The sequence below is a fragment of the Citrus sinensis genome, chromosome 3, assembly GCF_022201045.2.
Source record: "Citrus sinensis cultivar Valencia sweet orange chromosome 3, DVS_A1.0, whole genome shotgun sequence".
In the NCBI taxonomy this organism is placed as follows: domain Eukaryota; kingdom Viridiplantae; phylum Streptophyta; class Magnoliopsida; order Sapindales; family Rutaceae; genus Citrus; species Citrus sinensis.
Window position 1 is genome coordinate 41,008,530 of NC_068558.1, and position 12,261 is coordinate 41,020,790.

Sequence of the window (12,261 nt, forward strand, 5' to 3'; positions counted from 1 at the left end):
CCGGTTTGATTGATGACTCAGCGGCAAAGTGCAGGCGCATCAGTGGTTGCACAGATGAGTGTTCTCGTGCGGCACGACAAAGCAATTGTCGGCGATGGTGATTGGTGATGACATCGAGCGATGGGGGTAATGGCATCGGTCGTGACTTTGTGATGGAGAAACCAGTGTTAGATTCGTTCCAAGAGTCGTGTTTTGATTGAATAATTTTATGAGTTTTAATTATCTAATACGATACCGCAGAAACCCGACTCGTACGTGGGTTTATTTTATGCGGGTTTCGGTGTACTAAAGCAGTAAATTTATGTGGTGCAATTCAAACTGATTTCACCGCCAAACATGAGACCGTGTAAATTTAATATTATACAGGGTTTTAATACTATGTAATCCAATACACCAAACATGCCCTTAAAAACGGATAGCAATCCGGGGCCTTTAAAAACGGAAAATACAAGCAGAGAAAAAGAAAAGCCAATTGTTCAAAAGTGTCTAATATGCCCACGGAAAATTTGCGTCACGACCCACAGTTACTCGAATAGGTAATAAGACAGAAATGCCGTTGTTTGTTCGAATATAGAAGCACAATGGCTCAGGAAGGATCCCTCCAATCTCCTTGGCACTGTCAGCTGGGTGCGGACTAGCTTGGTGGCAGCAACCATGTTTGAGAGGGCTGGCTTCACCTCAGTGTACTTGCGATTCTTGAGACCACAGTCAGGGTTAACCCACAAAATGATGGTTTCTCCCACAGTAAGCATCACGTAGATTCTGTCAACAATTTCTTCGGTTGATGGTATTCTTGGAGAGTGGATGTCATAGACACCAGGGCCAATTGCAGCATCATACTGGACTCCCTCACGGAAGACTGACAGGAGATTCTCATTAGAACGAGAGTTCTCAATGGTGATCACATCAGCATCCATGTCGATAATTGAGTGGATAATGTCGTTGAAGTTGGAGTAGCACATGTGGGTGTGGATCTGTCAATCAATAAACAATAGGATGAGATACAAAATCAACAGCTAAATTAAAGGGATGAGATTGGAGATTAAAAGGGTAACTGACCTGGGTAGTGTCCTGGATGCCGCAGTTGGTGATTCTGAAGGAGTGGACTGCCCAGTCCAAGTAGAAAGCATGCTCAGATTTCCTGAGAGGCAATCCTTCCCTCAAGGCAGCCTCATCAATTTGAATAATGTTAATGCCTGCCTTCTCAAGATCCTCGACTTCGTCCTTGATGGCCAAAGCAATCTGGTAGCAGGTTTCATGTCTGCAAAATTGGCAGCAATTTATGTTAAACAATGTTTCCATTTCAAAAGGTTAACCAATAGTGAACCAGTTCTCATTTATATACCTGGGCTGGTCATTTCTGACAAAGGACCAGTTGAGAATGGTGACAGGGCCAGTAAGCATTCCCTTCATTGGGCGAGCAGTCATGCTCTGAGCCAAGGAGGACCAGAAGACGGTCATAGCCTTGGGACGGCTCACATCACCATAGATGATGGGTGGCTTCACACAGCGAGATCCATAGGATTGCACCCACCCATTGGCAGTGAAGGCGAAACCTGATAATTGCTCTCCAAAGTACTCAACCATGTCGTTCCTCTACAAAAACAAATGTCCGAATTCAATATGAGATACAGCATACTTCGTATGCAATTAGAAATGCAGAAACAAAAATGTATAAAATTTTACGTAATTCAAAACCAGGAGACATTGCTTTGCTTCCATTGGGCATTGTGAAACTCACCTCAGGCTCTCCATGGACAAGAACATCAATATCAAGCTCTTCTTGGAGTTTGACAACCTTGTTGATTTCCTCCTTGATGGAAGCAACATATTCTTCCTCAGAAATCCTAAAAAGGACAAAAAGTCAAGGCACAGTTAATACAGTAGTCAAAGTAATTTCACATATGGCATCGAATAAAGAAAAACCTCAGATTGACTCACTCCTTAGCCTTGTATTCATGGCGGACTCTCATAAGTTCAATGCTTTGTGGGAAGGATCCAATCGTGGTGGTTGGGAGGATTGGAAGATTGAGCTTCTTCTGTTGGACATCCAATCTAGCACTAACGTTTGTAGCACGTCTGTGGTCTGATCCCTTCAAAGCAGCAGCCTAATATACCAAGAGGAAGGAATCACTGTTAGCAAAAATGGAAATTCTAAGGGGCAGCCACATCATAAAAATGGAAAACAAATCAATCATGCCACTTACAGCCTTTTGAACTGCCTCATTGGTCACTCTCGGGGAGGACTTTCTTGAAGCCTGAGCTGCAGCATTGGCAGAGAAGAATCCCTGGAAACAAATGATAAGGAGAACCAAAGTTAGTCTCATTCATATCATTTAAAAAAGAAGATACATATGCAATTAGTGGGCTGATTGTGAGAGAAAAAGTTCCCAAAACTTTAACCAAACACCAAATGCCCAAGTTGCCAAATGATGTTTAATTCAGAAAAATATGTTTAGCAACATTCAAATAAATAATTTCCCCTTCTAAATTTTCATTTTCAACAACATCCTTTACAAGCCAAGCTCAACTTCAGGCCAAGATTTTCTGCTCCTATAATTATATTTTGCCATAAAACTAGGTTCTTGAAAGGCTGAGATTTTCTGACTCTTGTGACCAGTCAAAGCCTAAGATTCTTTCAATTCATCCATAGCTAACATTTTAGACTAAAAGTATACCTCATCCTTTTGGCCAGCCAAAGCCTTGGCCAATGCATTCAATTCAACAACTTTCTGTGCAGCAAATGCCAGCCATGACTTGATTTCGTCATTGAGTTTATTCTCATTAACAAGATCAACAGCAGTGTGGAGAAGTGAGCAGGAGGTGGAGACCACAAGGTTGTCTGCAAAGAAAATTAATAAATTATACAACAAATCACATAATAGAATAAGAAATATTTATCGCAAAGAAAAAAGCAAGCAAAAATGTATACCTTTGCCAACAACACCCTCAAGCCCCTGGAGAACACTAAGAGAAGCAGCAAGATCATTGGCCCAAATGTTCCTTCCATCAACCACTCCAGCAAAGAGGTACTTGCCAGCAGGGAATCCACTCTTGATCAATTCAAGGGTCTTGGTTCCACGAACCAAATCAAATCCATAAGCGGTGACACCCTTCAAAGAAGTGAGGGTCTGGAATGCCTCAGCTGGAACATCAGCAAAGTAGGTCTCAACAAGAACATTCAAGCCAGACAGAGTTGACTCTAGTTCCGCATAAGCCTCACTGAATGCTTGCAATTTGTGTGAGTCAAGATCCATAACAAGCAATGGCTCATCAAACTGAATCCAGGAAGCACCAGCAGCCTTAAGCTCAGAAACAACTTCCCTGCAGAAGCGTTAATTGGTACGACACGGATTAATGATGCCGCACGATACACGCCCACACACACACACACAGAGTTATTTAGCACATACATGTTTATAAATCTGTAAATAGGTGATAATTCTCACTTGTAGATCGGAAGGATTTTGGGAAGAAGAGAGAGAACAGAAAAGGTCTTCTCAACCCCCCAGGCGGGCTTAGACAGCAACAAGTATGACACAGGGCCAATAAGCACTGGGACAGTTTCAACTCCATGCTGCAGCATTAGACAAGTGATAGATATTAGCATCTCACAAACTTGATCTGATTGATAGAAAGTTACAAGCAAGTTAAGAATATGTTTGATGAAATTTCTATGAAAAATCTTCAGGGTCCACAACATGTTGACTATACCCTTTTTTAAGTAATTTATCTTAAGACTATTTTGCAAACAGTATTGCTTCCCTTTACAGATCAAATAAATCATACAACATCTGAACACGTTTCCTGAGCCAAATATAAGTTCAAAGCTCTATAATAAATGTCAATGACTCTATAGTAAATTCCATCACATTCCGAGCTATGGATGAGTATATCATATGCCAATTTCAAGTTGAACGTAACCCAATTTCAATATATTGTAGATTCAGGTATCAAACGAAAAAAAAAATATTGTAAATATGGACAGAACTAAGAATAAACACTCACCCCCTTAGCCTCCTTGTACTCAGTCACAGCCTTGTGGGAAGCGTAGGAGAACTTAACATCGGGTCCCAATTCAGGAACAATGAAATGACTGCATCACCACGATGCCAAACACACGTCAGCATTCAGTACAAAACCATTACGCCATAAATAACTTGAAATGCCGCTCTTCCAAGTAGTGAATACTTACTAGTTGGTGTCGAACCACCTCTTCATTTCCATTGCCGGAACAGAGACGTTTCCTCTGGCCATGGAGAAGTAAACATCGAATCCAATCTCGCCGCCGTTCCAGTTAAACCTCGGGGGCACGGCACCGAGCATTGCGGTGGTGTCGAGCACTTGGTCGTAGTAAGAGAAAGTGTTGCTGGGAATGTATTTGATCCCGGCCTCGGACATCTGTTTCCAGATGGAGGATCTGAGATCAGTGGACACCTTTTGCAAATCCTCGGCGCTGCTCTTGCCATCCCAGAAGGATTCCAACGCGAACTTGAGCTCCCTCTCGGGGCCCATGCGTGGGTAACCAACGATGTGAGATGCCATTTTACTGTCATAATCACGTCATCAATGAATCGAAAATCAGTCCCTTCCATTAAATCAAGAAATCATTAATTCAAATGAATGGATCACATTGTATATATATATGGGATAAATATAATTATGGACAAAAGCGTCTAATCAATCACAAAAAGCAGGCGACTGCATCAAATTTAGGGATCCGACCCGACCCGATCTGAAAATTCGGGTTTCAATCGGGTTAAGATGAAACCTCTAACCCGATCTAGTTGGATTTTGGCCAACTCGATCGGATCGGATCAAACTTAGTCCGATCTAAAAAATTCAAAAAATCAAAACTACAATAAGTGTAAATCTAAATTTTCAACTCAATTCGATCTAATCTGAATATATTCGGATCAAATCAGATCTTATGCTCTGCTTAAACTTGAGTCATATTTTTTTCAACTTGATTAACCTAAAATTTGATTGAATAGATCCGAAACTGAATTTACCCACCCCTAAGTCATCAATCAATTACAAATGCAACTGATGTTTATACAATGAACAATTATTAAGTTACAGCTCTTGTAATTTACAACTTATACAACAATATGTGACAAATTGTGATAGACAGTACAGTCCCATGATTTTATACAAAAATATGTAAAAAATTGTGATAGACGGTGGAACCTCATGATTTTATAAAAAATACGTAAAAAGTTGGGATGAGTAACGGAGCCCGCATAATTTTTTATCAGCTACAAGTTGCAAGTTACAGCAACTGTAACTTAGCGACCCAACGAGAAAGTACTCCTCTGCATAGCACCTGATGCTCAAAAGTCAAATCACACGAATGCAAATAGACTTATCAGAGCATAAAATCTTATATTACTTTTTGAAAAACGATTTGAAACAAGGGCAAAATTACAGTGTAACCGTACTTAGTCATTGAATTCAGCTCACAATTATCATTATAGTTAGATCCAATAACTAGATTCAACTGTGTCCACAGTTGTATTATAGTTAGATCTGATAACTAGATCCAGATCCAGCTGTCCCCCACAATTGTCGTTATAGTTAGATCTAATAATTAGATTCAGCTGATTCAGCTGTGATATAGTACCCCGTAGTGCCATAACTGGACAAAGAAACAAACTGATATATTTTCTTTTTTGAAACAAACTGATACTAATCCAAGAGTTTCAGATGACCGTTTTTTTTTTTTCTATAGTCACATCAATAATTAAGTACTTTCAGTCATTTTCGAAGGATTAAAACGAAAACTCTAAAAAAAATTCTGAAAATGAAGAATCCGAAAATAGATTCAGAAACAGTAACACAAGTAGAGATTAGATTGTTTTTTGGAAAAGATTAATTGCAGATCTGATGAACTCAAGTCTAGATCTAGCAAAATCACGGCAGCCAAACACTAGATCTAAGACTAACAGTCACTCACCAGTCGATCAGAAAATGAAATCAAGTTCAAAATTATTTTTAAGCTAATTGTTTTTTTTTAAATGAACAGATTTTGGTTGAGTATTAGTGAGTTTTTTACAAATTTTTTTTTCAGATCTAAAAGTTCGGAAATCAAAACCATGCTCAATGTTTTTCGGAAAAGATTAATTGCAGATGTATTCAAGATCGAATCTAGCAAAATCACGGCAGCCAAACACTAGATCTAAGACTAATAGTCACTTACCAGTCCATTAGAAAATGAAATCAAGTTCAAAATTCTTTTTTTTTTTTTATAGATCCAAAAGCTAATACATATATATATATATGGCAAAATATATATACCGTACCCAACAGAGAAGGAAGAGCAGAGATTTTTTTTATTATTACAGAGAAATTGAGAGTTTGAGAGAACGAGAAAGAACAGGGGCGAGACAGTTAGAAATTCTGTTCAGTTAACTTTTATTTATAGCCAAAAACCTAACCTTGTTTAGTGGTTACTGGTTACCGTCTTCGGCGGTGTTGATCTGAGATTTATCATTTTAATTTCTTTCTCTTACTTATTTATTTAATTTGGGTCCGACTACGGTGAAACTGTAGTACCGTGCTACAGTTATTTTCAGCCGTTTGATTCACTTGGATGTGGGATCCAATACAATCCAATGGCTGGGGTGCACTGTGGCACGGTACCACAGTTGCACCACAGTTTTTCCCATTTATTTATTATGATTTCAGTGCGGTTGGCAAAAATATGGAGCTTACGCGCGCTTTTCTGATGTGGCGCGTGAATTGGAAATGTGGTAGATCTTTGTGGATCCGACGGTGCAGTGAAGAGTGAAGGAAAAAAGAGAAAAGTTATCATGCCAGTTGCCAGATCATTTGAAGAGAGCCACAATTAGTAATTACACCACAAGATATTTCTGATTATTTGCTTACTTTGATGATGTTTTTACGGATTAGTAATTGGAATATGTTAGAATCGAAATATAGTAGAATTATAATAAAGTTGAATCGAAATAGGCTATAATTAGAATGGATAATGAGAATCAGAAGAATTATTTACTTTAGTTGTGGGAATCCAAATTGAAATAAACTATATTGTCATTGATATGTTTACTTTATCATAGAATATAAATGAATTATTCCAAGTTATTAAACTAACCTTAAGTTGATTATTGTCATTATTTATTTATTTATTTATTATTATCATCATCATCATCATCATCAACATTATTAATCTTATTATTAATATTAATTATAATAATTAATAATTATAATAGTATTATGATAAATAATAATAATAATAATAAGGGAAATTTGTAACCTACCCCCAAATAAATTGACATTTTGCATCGCGTCCCCAAAAAATTTGACTTGTTGCACTGTGCACCCAAAAAAATTGACATTTTTGCACCACACCCCCAATTCCGTTATTTTCTCAGTTAAGTTTAACGGTGGAGGGGTAAAATTGGAAGTTTATTCCTTAAATTAATTTTAATGGGAATTCTCTTTATTGTAATTAAAATAAAAATCTTTAAAAAATTAAAGGAAAAATAATAGTGGTGACAATGTACATGTAACAAGACATTTTTTTATTACAATTAAAATAAAAATCTTTAAAAAATTAAAGGAAAATAATAGTGGTGATAAATGTACATGTAACAAGAATTTTTTTTTATTAAAATTGAAATAAAAATCTTTAAAAAATTAAAGAAAAATAATAGTGGTGACAATGTACGTGTAATAAGAAATTTTTTTTATTGCAATTGAAATAAAGATCTTTAAAAAAATTAAAGGAAAATAATAGTGGTGACAAATGTACATGTAACAAGAATTTTTTTTATTAAAATTGAAAAAAAAATCTTTAAAAAATTAAAGAAAAAATGATAGTGGTGACAATGAACATGTAAGAAGAATTTTTTTTTTATTGCAATTGAAAAAAAAAACCTTAAAAAATTAAATGAGCTAAAAATTTTATTTTTTTACATAGAGGGGCATTTTTGTCATTCAATCAAAAGTTAAACGGAGCCGTTAAACTTAATTGAGAAAATAACGGAATTGGGGGCGTGGTGCAAAAATGTCAATTTTTTTGGGTGCGTAGTGCAACAAGTCAAATTTGTTGGGGACGCGGTGCAAAATGTCAATTTATTTGGGGGTAGGTTACAAATTTCCCTAATAATAATAATAAAAGCAATGATAAAATAAGAATTTCAAGATTTAAGTAGAGATAATATGATCATTTTAGAAAATGAGAATTTCCATGAGAATGTGAACTCTATTAATCATTCCCAATTTAAAGTGGGGCCTGCTATTTTGATTCAATCTCTCATTTAAGCAAGTAAATACGACATTTATTCTCATTTCCTCATTCCCACTCTCAGGTGGCGTTTGTTTTTTAACTTAATGACTTAAAGTGACTTAACTTAATTAATTAAGTTAATTAGAGGTGTTTGTTTTTATAACTTAATGAGACTTTTTAGATAATTTTGACTTAATAAAATAAGCCAATTTTTTTTTACTTTTTACTTAATGGAGAAATTTGAATTAAGTCAATTGCTTACTAATATAAAAAATATCCATGTTTTATAATTTATTTTTCATGTCTATCCCAAAACTCACCCATAGACATTTACCCCACATAAAAATATCCCTATTTTTTCTTTCTTATATTATATACGATAAAATTTAAAATTTATGGTATTTTATATATTAAAATTCTAAAATAATTATGTATTCACTTGAATATAGTTTTACTTATAAATGTTAAAATATTATGGTATTTAATATATTATTTATTTGACATTCAAATTTAATAAGGATACAAATGTAAAAGTACCTATTTTCAGTTTTTTCAGTTAAAAAAAACAACTTAATACTTATTTTTCGAGATTCAGACGAAAAAATAAACATATTATTCAGATTCAGACATTTAGATCTATTAAGAATTCAAACTAATTCAGGTCTATTCAGATTTCAGACAAAAAAAATAAATGACACCTCAATCAATAAACACACCATAAATGTAGAGTTGTTACTATTAGAATACACTATAATTCATCACAATTATGATAGGTATATACGTATGTAATAATTTATATAAGATGCTAAATTTTGAAAATAATAAAAAATCATTTATACGTATTTAAAAAAATCATTAATACATTAAAATGTGCATCTCATATACATTTACATAATAGCAATGACCATAGTATAAAATAAACTCCTAAAAGAGAATGACTTCGTTATTTATGTTATTTTATATATTTTTAATTGATTATTAAAAGGATCAATTGTTAATTATTATTCTCCAAACATAATCACCGTTAAACATTTATTCAATTTAATAATTGGTAGATGTTAAATAATATTGGAATATTTAATGAACAATATAATCATTATTGCAGTTGTTTTTTTTTTTAAGTAATGAATTATTCGAAATTCAAATTCATTTTTTAGCCCCCTTACCTCTCTTAAAATTCAAATTTAAGTGAATAACTAAATAAAACTGCTTAAAATCTGTACGACTACGTCTTTGGGGACCAATTAATATGGATGTTTAAATCTTGATTTATTATTAAATCTTTGAGTTTCAACCACTAATAACATCATCATCGATTAATGAAATAATACATCATCAAAACCATTAAACACGTCCATCAATATCAAAAACAAGTAAAAAGTTTAGCACGTATTTCAAATATACTTTTCATCCCAAAAGTTGTAGAGAAAGTCTCGATATCAATGTCATTATGAGACGTAATTTTATATTTAAAGTCAGCGCAACTTGAAAATTACTATGAATGAATAATACACCATAAAAACACTATTTATAAGTATTTTCATCATGTATTTTTATTTAACTATGGTGATGTTTATTTTTTAACTTAATGACTTAAAGTGACTTAACTTAATTAATTATGTTAATTTTAGGTGTTTGTTTTTATAACTTAATGAGACATTTTAGATAATTTTGACTTAATAAAATAAGCCAATTTTTTTAACTTTTTACTTAATAGAGAAATTTGAATTAATTCAGTTACTTTCTAATGTAAAAAAAAAAATTCCTACTTTATAATTTATTTTTTATACCTATCCCAAAACTCACCTATAAATGTTTACCCCACATAATCTCATCTTTATTTTCTTCCAGCCGTCATGGAATCCCCCTTACTTTGCTTCTCTCCTCTAGTTCTTGAATCTCCCTTTAATTTCTCGCTAGGCAAAGCACTTGATTTGGGCTTTTTTTTTTCCTTTTCAATTACGTTTTCCAGCATTCACTTATATATTAATCAACTAGTTGCTACTCTTTTTAGTGATAAAATTTGAAATATGGTATTTTATATATTAAAATTTCAAAATCATTATGTATTCACTTGAATGTAGTTTTACTTATAAATGTTAAAATATTATGGTATTTAATATATTATTTATTTGACATTCAAATTTAATAAGAATATAAATATAAAAGTATATATTTTCAATTTTTTAAGTTGAAAAAAATAACTTAATATTTATTTTTAGATATTCAAACAAAAAAATATATTATTTAAATTGAAACATTTAAATTTATTCAAAATTTAGAGTAATTCAGGTCTATTCATATTTAAATCAGAAAAAAAAATGCCACATGAGTCATTCAATTTCTAATTAAGAGGATAAAAAATAGATTTGGACTATCCTAAGACAAAACAAAAACACAAAAAAAAATTCCTAAAAAGTGTACTAACGTGGTCACGCGCCTTGAGAAACGCTTGGACCTAACACACTATTTTAATCCGACATGCATAAAAAGAAAAAAAAAAGGGAAAATTATGAGATGTATAAGTTTCTAGAGACGTGTTAAATTTTGATGAAACAATGAAGAAAGTCGGTGGCCGAAGTTGGTATGGGGCAATGCGAATGGTGGTTGGCCCACGTTGCCCTGTAATTGGAGTTGTTATAATTTTTCTTATAATTAATAGGACTTGACACAGACTGCAGCATCAGCCGTTGGATGTGGAGTGAGAAACTAAACAATAGAAAATCGGATGGTGGGATGACGGGAGATGTTTGTTACAGAAACTGTACCATAGACAGGTCCTAATTAATAAACTCTACGTTTTGAAACAATAAATAAACTCCAGATGACCAAAATATCATTTCATACTGCTACCTAGACATCTTGGCGAGGGTGGGTAAAGTGGGGCCAGGAGCTTGTTTGATCGTCAATTATTCTCTGGTTTGGTGAAACGAATGGACGGACGATGGTGATGACTTTTAGGAGATTATTATTATTATTATTATTATTATTATTACATTGAGATCGTAAAACAAAAAATTTCAATTAATAATATCAAATATTTATTTAAGTTATTAATTATTATATATACACAATAAAAAAATTTATATACATATTTATAAATGTGTAAATAAATTTTATTCAATATTATATCCAATTAATCATTTATATTTTTACAGCGGTTTAATAATAAAATTTAAAATTTATAGTATTTTTAAAAATAAATTTTACAAAACCTTTAACTAATTTTCTTTACAACTACCTATTGAACGGTTTAACTAATAGTAATTATTTTAAAAATTATAGTATTATCAAATTAGTCCTATGTCAAATTTGTTATTGCTGTTTTTTTTTTAATTAAAAAATTACATAGTGCATACGTGCATAATATGCCCAACTCAAAAATTCACACAAAATACACTATTTAACTTTAAGGCTTTAATTGAAAAAAATAAAGATTAAGATTAATAAATACCAGAACATAACAAATAGATAAACTCTCCCATTCTTTAAAAAGATTAATTTTATTTTAAACTTACACTTCGAATTCAAAGTAGACATTGATTGATAAAATTATACAAATGGATCAATATTCCTACATTTTCTTTTTAATTTCAAAACCAACAGATATTGTTTGTTCATTATATGACCTCCAAACAAATAATTTCATTAATAAAATAATAATGAAAAGTGTCGTGATAAGTATAGAGTAATTAGGTGGCTAAGTTTCTACTTTTCATTCTAACTCTTGAGGTTGGTAGGCGCGTGGGTGGTCCACAAAACCCGTGGACGGTAGCATTCAAACAAAGACCGCGTCGAGGCGCGATAAAAAATGTCCAAAATGTGTGAAACCGTGACGTGTTCAACATGTTAATAAATTTAGGCAAATGTTAAAGTTACGGAGCTGGCTACGTTACAGAAACTGTACGTAACAGCCATTAGAGATGGCAAAAGTCCGGGTCGGGTTCGGGTTGGGGGTGCCCAGGACCTGCCCGCATGCCACACATAGCTGCCTGGATCCGGATCGTGCC

General features: G+C 33.4%; 1 protein-coding gene across 1 annotated transcript; it reads right to left on the reverse strand.

Annotated features, from left to right (window-relative positions):
• Positions 1 to 337: 337 nt before the first annotated feature.
• On the reverse strand, positions 338 to 6,222 carry LOC102606650 (5-methyltetrahydropteroyltriglutamate--homocysteine methyltransferase 1-like). Its single transcript, XM_052437983.1, has 12 exons — positions 6,200 to 6,222; positions 4,196 to 4,549; positions 4,009 to 4,096; positions 3,450 to 3,577; positions 2,933 to 3,324; positions 2,679 to 2,842; positions 2,208 to 2,288; positions 1,942 to 2,108; positions 1,742 to 1,847; positions 1,346 to 1,596; positions 1,060 to 1,261; positions 338 to 974 (listed from the first exon to the last, which is right to left on the reverse strand). Exons 1-12 carry the CDS (start codon positions 6,205 to 6,207, stop codon positions 525 to 527), a joined length of 2,391 nt encoding a protein of 796 aa, XP_052293943.1. The 5' UTR covers positions 6,208 to 6,222; the 3' UTR covers positions 338 to 524.
• Positions 6,223 to 12,261: the final 6,039 nt, after the last annotated feature.